This window comes from Lichenostomus cassidix, chromosome 3 (genome assembly GCF_008360975.1).
Source record: "Lichenostomus cassidix isolate B80296 chromosome 3, HeHo_3.0, whole genome shotgun sequence".
In the NCBI taxonomy this organism is placed as follows: Eukaryota; Metazoa; Chordata; class Aves; order Passeriformes; family Meliphagidae; genus Lichenostomus; species Lichenostomus cassidix.
Window position 1 is genome coordinate 46017983 of NC_139483.1, and position 12628 is coordinate 46030610.

The 12628-nt window shown below is 44.2% G+C and overlaps 1 protein-coding gene across 3 annotated transcripts in view; it reads right to left on the minus strand.

Annotated features, from left to right (window-relative positions):
• Positions 1–8745, minus strand: part of UST (uronyl 2-sulfotransferase) — a 153227-nt gene extending 144482 nt beyond the window's left edge. For all 3 annotated transcript variants that reach the window (XM_085055591.1, XM_085055589.1, XM_085055590.1), the window contains exon 1: positions 8097–8745. In XM_085055591.1, the coding sequence (XP_084911717.1) occupies positions 8097–8352 (256 nt within the window). In that variant the 5' untranslated portion in view covers positions 8353–8745. The remainder of the gene's footprint in view (positions 1–8096) is intronic.
• Positions 8746–12628: the final 3883 nt, after the last annotated feature.

The window sequence follows — 12628 nt, forward strand, 5'->3', positions numbered from 1 at the left end:
TCAATTACCATCTGGAAACAGGAGGTAAGAAAAGGATACCTGTTCAACCATTTTACAGAGTGTTCCAACCAAAAATCATGTAAAACCCAATTCCCCCTCTGTTATACCTTCATCATATGTTCTATAAATTTTGATAAAAGAGCCCTGTACTTAACTAACAAATTAAGAACTTCCACTTACTGTCACTGGTGATTTTGACACATGCTACTGATTTCAAAACAGTTTTTAACAGGAATCAGAGCAGAGCTAGTACAGATGTTAATTAATCTCAGATCCTTTACTAGAGGCAAGGGAGGAAAGGAATTAGACAGCCTTTATTTTCTCCACAGAGCATGAGGTGGTGTAGTTTCCATATGAGTTACATTTGCTACGGAGTCTCTCATTCTCGAAGTTTTCAGTGTTTATCCTTCTAAAACCCCAAGCGAAAACAACCTTCCTTCTCCTTAATTTTGTATGAAAATATGAGAACCTCTGCAGCAAACAAACACTTTTTTCCTCATAACAGTCACAATTCCTTTTGGCTGAGTACTCTGTGATAGAGAACGAAGTGCTTGCCATTCACGTAGGGTGAACAAGGCTTCAAGCAGCTGCATATTCACAAATCAAGTCTAAGCAGCAACACAGGAAACAAGAAATAAGTGATTTGGTTACTTTCTCCTGGACATGAAGTCTTCTAGATTAGGACTACTCTAAAAATTGAAGCCTTTTGATGAGACTCTGGAACCCAAATACAACAATAACTCCTGAAGTAAAGCTGTACACAGACTGTGATAGTCAACAATGGTGACACTCTTGAAAGAAAAACAGCTGGACCACTGACTTTGCCTCAGTCTGCACAGGAGCTCCCCTCTAACGCTATCTGCCTTATCTCTTCCACACAGCCAAAACCCCTCCACAACAAAAGGATTTATCAAAAGCAACTTTTTCCTCTCAGTACTTCTGTGGCTATGACCACTACAATATCTCAGACTATCATATTCTCTCACACAATTATCTTCAAAATGTCATTTGGACAAAAGGGGATTAAACAGAGAGAATTAACACATATTTTGTTCAATGTCACATGAAGTGTCAGAGCAGGGAACTGAAGTTTCTCTCATCTCCTCAGGCCCAATGAAACATCCCATTTAACCAGCAGACTTGTTCTCTCACAGGTATATATACCACACTGCTATATAACTTGAAAGTAGACCAAATAAATCATGTTTTGAAAAAAAACTGTAGTAATATTCCCTCTCATCAGGGGCTGAAATAATCCTTTAAATCCCTTGTTAAGGGACAAAGTTGACAATACGAAAAAGAGGCATGTACACAGACGCATATATGCAATTCCTGATTCCCAGACTGGACACTGACTTTGAAAGCAGAAAATACGTTCCTGAATAAATGTTGTCCCATTTCCCAAATACATTTAGAATGTCATCACAACACATTCACACAATCTTTAGCATTTTTTGCTATGACTTCACTGTACAGAGCGGTTTGGCCAGCCAGCATAATGTAGTCCAGAGACCACTTAATCTTTTTGAAAGGAAAAGGCTTGAGTTTTATGACCTTGGTCATAAAACAAGGTGCATTCTGGTTCTCCACAGAGGATTTCTTGATAGCGCCATGTGTTAGGCAAAGCTTTGTTAATCTTACCATCAGACAAGCTGTGAGTGATGAGCAGTCTTTTAACAAAAGCTACTTGGAGATAAGGCACCTCTTCTGTCTTCCAAAAAAGCTCACTTATACCTTGAGAGTTTAGTAATCTAAATGCAAGTCCAAACATATTTTATCTAAAAGAAAATACATATGGCTTTCACAATAGCAAAGTCCAAAGACAACAGAAAAGCTAATTAAGAAGGACAGAGCTTCAGACTTGTGATTTAGGTTCAGACCATCTATATACAAGGCTTTTAGGAAGCAGCTTTTAAATTGACCTTTCAGTTCCCTACAACGTTAATGAATTTTAAAATGTAATTAACTCCAGCTGTAATGCAACTAAACAATCTGCTGAGAAATCAAACCAAAATCAAAATGCTTTAGAGCACAGAAGAGCTCTCTGTTTTGAGAACAATAAGAAAAAAACCCGTCAATAAGAACGTAACCTGGGCCCTGTAAAAAGCGTAGGCATCTCAGAAATGGGTATTATGTCACCACACAGTCAATCTCACCTACAGACCTGATTGTCTTTCCTCGAGCGTTTCTCCTCTCACACATCTGAAAGGCCTCCAAAACTGTAAAGAATTCATGATCCATGCACATACAAAACAAAACTGGATGATACAAACCTTTTTGGCCATGAAAAGGCAGCATGATATCTACCTGCAAAAACAAAGCATGCTAGCTGCTTCTAATTTTTAGAAAAGCTTGCCATGAAGAATTCTGTGCTTTACATCATTCTGGATATAAATGAACTGTTAGCAGAATAAAAAACCCAAACAATCCCCCTCAAAAAACTCAAAAACCCTACTGTTGTTCCTCCCTTCTACAGCTTCTAAAAAAAAATTGTATACAAAACACTGCCAGTCACTTTTACTGTTTTCTTTGGACAGTCAGTTTTTCTTTTCTGTCCCTCTCTTAATAGCTTAACAGGAAAAAGATCAGACAGGCCAGGAAAAAAAACAAAACCAAAACAAATAAACAAAAAAAAATCCATCCGCAACACCCTACTGAAATAAAGCCAATTCATACTACCTTGATTTAAATAAAAAGTTTCACTTGCTGTTTAGTTTTAAATATTTTGAAGATTTTTGTAACAGCCTCCCCAGATACTCAGATTTCTTTTTGCTTCCATTATAGTTATATTCCCTGATGTGCCCAAAATAAATATAACCGTTGTTGTGACAACTTTAAGGCTATCAAGCCCATTTGGCCAAAATACCTGAGAACTTCCAGTGTCAGAATTACAAACTGGATTGAGACTGAGAGCAACATAGCAATTGTTTGAGGAACACAAGCAGACACTTAAGACTTTTGTCTTGCATAGGAAACCACAGCACAGGCAACCTTCACATGCAATCAAGCCAGTGTACTTGTTGGCAGGCTCCTGTCAAGTTCATCAGGGACAATATTTTAATTGACATGAACAAGTTTGCACAGCGAATACTGAAGATCCAAAGGTTTTATTTTTTTGTGGGCCATTAGACTGTTGCTACCAGCCATTGGAAATTCTCATTTCTGTAATTTGAAGCACATATATGTCACAAGTCAAAGCAGAGAAGAATAAAGCAATGCAAAACCATGCAGTTGCAGGGGAGTGAAGTCCCTAGTGCATTCCCCAAAAGCCACCAGGCTGTCCAAGATTTATGATTTGTGTCTTACTCATCTAGGGGAAGACTCTTCTCACTTCCTTTCACTGCTGGAGTTGGTTTTCAATTAGTGAGCCAGGATTACCTTGGCAGAATCAACAAGCAAGACCTCATTTGTGCAAATCCCAATACCACAGTTCATTACTGGAAAGCCTGGCAGTTTTTAAACCTTCCTGGTTTTTGGATCTCATAGATGGTCCAGGAGTGGTATGCACCCTTATATAGCAAATTTAAGCCTACTGGTGACAGATGTGCTTTTAGGTATCTTCCACAGATTCTTTAGAAATAACCCACCAATGTCTATGGCCTCCCCAATAATTTCATGCTGAAAAACAGGGCTCTAGATCCCTCCTGACAAGATGACTACAGTGTGAACTTGAGCCGTGTCATTGCAAGCCACATCCAGAACAGAGAGCACAAACAGAAAAGAGCTTTCCACAGACCTTTCTATACTCTGAATCATTATAAACTTGAAGGCAGAACAAGACAATAACAAAACACAGCCTCGTACCTACTACCCTACTCTCACTTGCTCTGGATGACTCCGGTTTAAAAGAGAAGAGCTGCTGATGTGAAGTGGAAATACTGAATACAGCTATTGTCTACCCAAAAACTGACACAATATTTTTCCAAGATTCTCTCCAATCAGTATAACAACCAAACAAAAAGGGAGGCATATATGCACAAGACACCAGAGAAGCTGGCCTGAGGGAGAACAAAAAAAATTACTAGTACTCTGAATATTCTGAAAACACACTCATCTTCCCCACCTCCAAAGGAAGGTTAATAGAACTAGAAAACTTCCATACTTCATTCCTTTGAAAATAAATGTATACCTCCTCCACAGCATATGATGCAGGCCTAAGAAAAAAAAAATAGTTTTTCAATCCCAGTGTTTTCACACTGTCTTGATTTTCTTTTATGTACACACCTGCCTGATGCAGGTGTAATTTCTATCCTGACCACTATTGAAGTTTTGTGTCATTACTAAGGAACTTCCTTTCAAGTTCTGAGGTAAAAAAATCCAAGCATTTCCTCCACAGTAACATAACTAACATGGGCAATGGACTGAAACTTGCAAATGCAAATAAAAACCCCTAAGTCAGATAAGATGACCCCTCTCCGCACTACGGAGGGAACAATAGAGTTGAACAGAGAAATTAATATTCCCTCTAGGCTACTCCTTGATTTTTGTAGATTTAAATACAATGATGGCAACTGCAAAATTCATACATTGCAAACATGGTTTACAAACTAACTGCTAATTTTTGTTTGGAGATATAAATTTTAACACCATAAATTGTGCGTTAGAAGGATTATAAGGAAAGAGTTGCTTGTACACTGGATCTGTGGCTTCAGGGGGGAAAAGGTTTATTCTTTTTTAATGTCATGAAACTTCAACTGCTATATAAAACACACATTTACATGTAAGGCTTTGGTAGTCAGCAGGACTGGATGTCCAATACCTATTGCTCCAAGCAGTTCTGATAGCTCCCTGGAAGACAATAAGCTTTTTAGTTACAAAAAAAAATATTTGTTCCTAATTTGCAAGCCTTCCCAGCTGGATACCTCAAGGAGTAGGCACCACTCTTGTAAAACTTTCACTCAGTTAAAAAAATTTAAAAATAAAGTGTTTAGCAATGATACCCACATGGATCAAGTTTGACAACCCGAATGAAACTGCAGACCAAGGAAGAATAACTTTATAAAGCTGCATGCAAACAGACACCTTAGTACCCAAAGTATGTTCCACTTGTCTGCTGAAGCAGCAGCACAGCTTGCTTATTGGGTACTAGGACTCCAGCCATGGGAACTCCACTTCCCTCTCAGCCACTGGCCAGGTGCAGGATGTTAGCCAAGTCTGTATCTCCTTCACATACCAGGTCACTCAGGCACAGAAAAAAAAATTCTTATACTAATTTATATAACAAGTGCAGTTCATTAACAGAGATTAATAGATCTGTCTACTTTCTCCTGCAAGAATTCTACACATCAAAAGAACCCCACAACATTTTCAGTAAGACTGTACTTCATCCCCAGAGGCTCATCACGTTCAGGCACACACAACAAAGGCTTTTCTGCACTTGCTGAGCACCTCACGAAAATTATCATGACCCATTCTCCGAGATGCAGTGGTTTCCAAGCCTTTCATCTGCAGGCCTCAGAAGACTTTCCAGCAGACATGCAACTACTAGCTAGAGTGGTTAGGGTAGTAGATCCTAGTTTTATTTCCCCTATCCCTCAAAAGCAGTCAAAAGGCCACGAAGTGAGAAGCTGAGTAACCCTGTGTTTCTTGCTGCCTATTCCCACCCAAGCTAATCAACATTTATCCTTGACGAAGATCAGTACTTTTTAAGTCGACAAAAACTTTCCTCTGAAAAACAGAGATTGTATTTAATCCCACTAAAACACCAATCAATTGTAAACAAAACCTTCTACCAGCGTGAGCTGGGCCTGTTTAGCCTAGAGAAGAGAAGACTGAGAGGGGATCTCATTAATCCATACAAATATCTGAAAGATGGGTGCCAAGAGGATGGTGCCAGACTCTTTTCAGTGGTGCCCAGTGACAGGACAAGGAGCAGTGTCCACGAGTTAAAACACAAGAAGTTCCACCTCAACATGAGGAAGAACTTCTTTATGTTGAGAGTGGCAGAGCACTGGCACAGGCTGCCCAGGGAGCTTGTGGAGTCTCCTTCTCTGGAGACATTCAAAACCCACCTGGATACATTCCTGTGTTGACCTGCTCGAGGTGACCCTGGCTTGGGAGGGGGAGTGGACTAGATGATCTCCAGAGATGCCTTCCAACCCTAGAAATTCTGTGATTCTATGGTGGAAAATTTGTCAGTTTCCTCTTCAGTGGAGGAATTTCTTCCTAATTGTAATAATAAAGGGAAAAAAAAAAGTCATTAAAACTCAATCCAAAATTGCTGTTGTGTTTGTGAAGTAATATCCAAAGCATTTCTTCTTCTCCTGTTTTCACTTGAATTTTCACTGACTTTTTACAGCAGAATCACAGAATAACATCATCTGGAAGTGACTTCTGCTCTCCTGATCCTACTTCCCCAACAAAACAGGGACAAATTGACTTGGGTTGCGCAGGGGCTTGTCCAGCTGAGTTCTAGATATCTGCAAGGACATCCTAACCTCCCTGCGTAGCCTGGCCCAACATCTGACTCCTCTCACATTGGATTTTTTTCCTGATATCTCATTGGAATTTCCCTTGTTGCAACTTGTGTTTGTTGCCTCTTGTCCTACTGCCTCTCCATACTGTCTCACCAGTTAACTGAAGATGTGGGTTAGTCTTCCCATAAAGAAAAGCAACACACACACACACACACACACACACAGAGCTGTATTCTCAAGATGTTAATAAAATATGTACACATAGAAAAGGATTTGCAGCTTATTTTTCTGAAATACATGAACTGTATTTTTGTTTGACACCTAACATTGTCTCTTATGGCTTGTACTTCTGCAGCATGTCTGCAGCATGTACCACAAAAGACTTACCTTCAAAGACAAGCAAAGCAGAGCAGCTAATGTAGTACAAAATTGCACAGCAGATTATTCTGTAGTAACCCTTCTATATTGAGAAACACTTGGTTTTTGTTCTGTATTTCATATCATGGAATCACAGAATGGAACTCAATGATCTTTAAAGTCCCCTCCAATCTAAACCGATCTCCCTGCCATGGGCAGGGAGCACTTTCCACTAGACCAGGTTGCTCAAAGCTCCATCTAGCCTGTCCTTGAATAATATCAAGGATGGGGCATCTACAGCTTCTCTTGGCAACTTGTTTCAGTGTCTCACCACTCTCACAGAGAAGAATTTCTTCCTAATAACTCAACTAAATCTGTCTTCTTTCAGTTTAAAGTCATCCCCCTTGTCCTAGCAACCAACACCTGAACCAGTCCTGCCAGTCTAAGGTATTACTCGACCTCATGATAAACTTTTTCACACAACTTCTCCGTTAAGCAGAAAAGTAACATTTAGCAATGTGGAAACTGTCTACAAAACAAAAGCACGTGAAAATTTGTGGTCAGCATGAGGATGAGAACTACAGGCCACAGCGTGGGGCTTGTACCCACTCCACCGGGGCACCTTCTTCAGGGCTGCGCAGGCAACCAGGCTGGCAAAGCACCAGAGCGAGCTCCAGTGTTTGAGCGCTGCTGCACTCACCCTGCTAGCACACCCTTCTCTCCAGACGCAATCCTGCTGCACGAGGATGGATGCTTGGTTCACAAAGTGCATCTAAGCTTTTTGGTTTGGTTTGTTCAGTGGTGGCATTTGTTTTTTTCACAGCAGCATCTTCTGCTGCGGGCTATTGGTACCCCGCTCCTCCTCCCCGGGGCACAGCATGGGGCGGGGAGGCGCTGACAGCTCCGGGCGGCAGCGCCCGAGCTCTCCGGGTGCGCGACCCGCTCCGCCTCGGACCGACCCGGCGGCCAGGGGAGCCGGCACACCGCGCTCTGCCACGGCCACCGGGCACACAAAGAGCCGCCCCGGGGCGCACAGCGGTCTCGGCTCTCCAAAGTCTCGAAGGGACTCTGCTTTCGCCAGCCCGAGCTCGTGGCGGGGCGCGCCCCACGCTGGGCTCTCGGGAGCCGCTGCGGTGCCACTCCGCTGTCAGCGCTCCCGGCCCCGCGTCCCGCTGCCCTCCCCGCCCGGCAGCCCCGGCCTCCGGCAGCCCCAGCCGCGCTGCCCCGCGGCCGTGTCCCCTGCCGGGGCGAGGCCCCAGCCCAGCCGCCACGGGGGGTGAGGGAGAGCCGCAACAAGTCTCCGCCGCCGCCGGCCGCCCTTACCCAGATAGTGCCGCAGGTCCAGCAGAAAGTGCGGGGGTCCCCCGTTGAGCTGATAGAAGAGGGAGCCCAAACAGAAGAGCAGCAGCGCGGCCATGCAGAAGCCGTAGTCGCGCAGCGAGAGGAAGGGCAGCAGCGAGAGGGGCCGCCGCCACTTCAAGCCCCCGCCCTGGCCCGGGCTCCCTCCCGCCGCCGCCGCCGCCGCGGGGGGCCGGGGAGCCGGGCATTCCCCGCCGCCCTGCTGCTGCTTCTTCTTCATCCTCCCCTTCGCCGCCGCCGGCTCACGCTGCCCGCCGGGGGAAGAGCATCCTCCATCCGCCTGCCCGGCTCCGGCTGCCCGCGGCGGGGAAAGTTCCCGGCAGCTCAGGGGATCCGTCCCGTCCCCATCGCCGGCTGCCCCCGGCTCCGCGGCAGGCGAGAGTCCCCGGCGTTCCTGCGGCGGCTGCTGCTGCTGCTACGGAGCGCCGCTAAGGGGAGGGGAAGGAGGTGGTCACCATCCCGCTCCCTGGGGCTCCTCTCCTCCTCCTCCGCCGCCGCTCTCCTTCCCTCTCTCCGCTCGGCCTCTCGCCCCGGTGTCAAGTTACAGCCAGCGCTCCGCCGCCGGCCGCCTGCAACTCGCGGCCGACTTGTGCGCGCCGCCCGGCCCCGCCGCCCCCCGTCCGGCCCGGCCCGGCCCCGGGCCCGCCCATCTCGGCCCGCCCCGGCCCGCCCCGGCCCGCCCCGGCCTCCGGTCCCGCCATGCGCCCGCCGCCTCCGCACCAGCGACCCCTGCGGGCGCCGCCGGCCTGGGCCGGCCTGCCCAGCACAGCACGGCACGGCACAGCACAGCAAAGCACAGCACACCTGCCCCTGGCCGCCGCGCTCGGCCAGCGCGGGGTGCGCAGCGGGGATAGCGCGGCGTGACGGCCCGCTGCCTTTATAGTCGTGTAACATCGTTCGTGGGGAAAGAAAGGCACCGCTCTTCTCTCAGCTCTGCTGGTGTGATTAAAGCAGGGCTGCTGTCTGCTGGGGACAAGGTTTTGGACGAGGATGGAAATTACAAAATTAAAATTGCACACGTAACCTTAATTTGACCCCCCTGTATATATGTCTTATGATAGAGCCTCTAATTACTCGATCATGCTGTTTTTCCTAGACAGCCGCTTCCAGTCATCTGACTGGCGGGTGAATGGCATTTGCTCAGCGCTGAGCTGTGTAATAGCTTCATCCTCTTTATACAACATATGTCCCCAATGTGTCCTGATGGCTTATTTGGAGCTATTCTTGTTCTTGGGCATTGTCTGATGTAGAAATATATTTCATTCCCCCACACAGCTGCGTTGCCAGCACAGCAGCGGAGGGAGGAGAACTTGGGGTGGTAATGCTGCTTCACCATTTCGTTTTATGGACCGGGCTGGAAGCGGGGGAATTTCCCAAGATCCTGCTTACGGCATCACATGAGACTCTTCATTTCTAAGAAACAGAAAAATTCTATTCGCTGTGGTTTGTAAGGAAAATTGGAGATTGTGACCCAAGTGCAACTCTCCATGTCAGAAATTAGAAAGCAATCGCACTTTGCCTTTTTAGGCTTAAAAAGAAAGTATTCTGGTTTAGGGGACCTGACTCATAATCTTTGCACACTTGCAGCTGCAAATTTTGCTCAGGAGACTGCACTCAGATGTTTTTGCTGCTTGCCCTGGAAGGCTTGGGTAAATGCTACCTACACTACTGGCTTTGGTTTTTTTGTTGGCAACCAGCAGCAAAGGGTAAGATAGAGAAATTAATCTTGCTGTTATGGATAAGAGCCCAAAGACAGAGTCTAACAATAAAGAACCATTCCCATTGCATTCCTTGATAAAAAATACTCACTTACTGCCTGAAAAACAGACCTTCTTAGTTTGGAGAGGAATCTCCTGGTTTTGGTTACACAGTTCTACGACATCAATGCACAGATCCTCTGCAATCTTACACAAAACCTGTCACAAAGTTAGGTATGACACGTCATTCATGTAAAAGAGAAAGTAAGAGGATACAAAAAATAAGTCAAGTTGAGGCTAAACCTTTAGGGCTCCAGGTCACTTAAAACAGAAATAGCCAACACCTTTCGCCAGATAAACTTGTAACTCTAATTGGATGGTTAAGCTAGCACTTGTTAATTCTCATGGGTAGTGTTGATTTGAAACACTTAGGAAGTACTGAGGGCTTATTTACCATGCTCTGCTTCCATGAATGTTTTAATGTTTTATATTCTTTTCAATACTTCAATATCTACTCTTTTGTTTGCATAACAACATTGCAGATTTGGTTAATAGTGCTAGTTGCTGATGCAGATGAAAAACAGATAAGCACTTACACAGAATGTTTGAGAAAAGTGGATGCTTTGATGAGAAGACAGACAACACCTGTAAGGTGAATCAATAAATCTTTATTTTTCTGGTTGCAAAGAATGTCTTTGATTTCTAGGCAGAGATTTAAAAAAAAAAAAGAAAAACAGACCAATAAATGGAGCAAAATTTTAGTGGCAAGGCTGTACTGTGTAGGGTTCTTGCCATATTTCTAAGCATCAATGGGTTAAAAGAAATCTCTTGGGAGGAAGAAGAAATAGAAATCTTCGTTGTTGAAACTTATGCTTAAATGCATAAATTGGCTGTAAAATTATCTACTTATATATGAATGATCTCACCTATTATTACAATGCCTAGCTAGGGCAATGTTCAGGAAAATAAATACAATTTACTTTGTGCTATGGCTTGATACAGCACAACTGTTTTGCTATTTTTAATTCCCCTATTACTCGTCTGCTTTAACAAAACCAGTATGATTTTGCATGTCCAGCATAAAGCAGCACATATATATATATATATCCTTAAATTATTACATTCCATTCACACAAAACCCCCCAAGGAATCCAAAACACAAGCCCCACATTAAAGGAATATTATGGTTTAAAAGCCAAGTGTTGACACTGCAGGATAAACCAAAGGTAAGAGTCTTCAGAAAAGCTTGTCTTGACATGTAGAGGGTATGACTTACAATTTAGTCTTTAATTGTGTGATGACATTGTTTTGCTCAGAGGACCACTGCCTTGTACAGTGCATGGGACAGACACTGTTCGCTGAATGCGCAGCCTTTCAGTTTACGTTTAATCTCTTTGTTCAGCATATGTCCTCGGGCTTTGTTTAAAGCTGTTTAATCCTGCTTGTAATGTGGAATTATTGACATTGTAGCAGGCTTTTCTACGGCATTCATTGTTACAGTACCTTGCGCATATAATGAATGCTTATGTATTACATCCATGAGATGTAGGGAACATCAACATTTTACTTATTGGGAAACGAGACTGAGAGATTAAGGTTAAATATGCCTATTAATTTTGGTTGCTAGCCTTGAGATGACTGGGGTTTGCCTTGGTGAAATAGTTAGCATGACACAGTGCTTTGTATGTTTGAAGCATAGCTGCTCCCTTTGACATCAGAAGCAGCTGTGAATGCTAACTACTTCTACAAATCAGACCCCAGGCTCTCAAACCAAACACCAAGCGTAAAAAGAGCACTCGGGGGCCACCTGTAGTTCAAATAATGTGCCTGACATCATGTAGGAGTGCTCTGGTGCTAGCAGACACAGAATCAATCATTTTCAGACTGGTATTCACTGCAGCACTCCTCATCCTCTGCTTGCACTGACCTTGTGTCGCTATTTTTCCTCCTCTTCTAGACCTAGTCTCAGGTCCAAGATCTTTGTCCAAATCTGTTTTCTTCCATTACCTCATCCAGAGTAGGTCCAGCTTTTGCTCAGACTGAATCCCCCTCCTGGCTGCAATAGTTCCAGCAAGAAGGACATTGTGAGCACAGAGGCACTTTCCCCAGGGCTGGAAGGGGATGCTCCTCCGTACTAAGGAACAGAAAGCATAGCTTTGTAAAATTTCCAAGGGAGCCCACATTGGTACTGTGCTAGATATTCCTGCACTGAATCATAATTCCAACTGCATGGATTCAGAAACAAGTTCAACGAGCGAGATAAAGACCACAAGCAGGTTGTGTGTCTGGCAGTTCTTGGCAGAGAGACTCATTTGGCCAGGTCAGCTTGGGTTACCTACCAGCTGGTCAGTTCTGCTAGGCAAAACATATTTTTCTTACTCCTAGGAGCATCTGAACACTTTTTTTTTTCCCTAAGCAAATTCTCAAGATAAATTCTCATTAAGCCAAATTTCTCAGCTGTTATATTACAGAATTGACAGTTTGCAAAGATATAAATAGCTAGAAAGGATAAGGTACATACTGGGCCCTAGTTTCCACAAGACAGTAAGGATAGAAGAAATCTAGGTACAAGGGTTCACTGAGTAAAGGTTCACTGGTATAACAGAATGACATAATGTAATGTCATGTAGGAAGCACCTGTGAAAGATCTCAGCTTTCAATTCCTCCAGAGCTCTCTGCAATTCAGAATGGGTTCAGAGTATAACAGAGTGATTGATGGCAACTATGTAGGCTTTATTTTGCTTTTTTCAGCAACAGTTGATAATTTGATGAAGACGAAATAGGGATGCACCACACTCT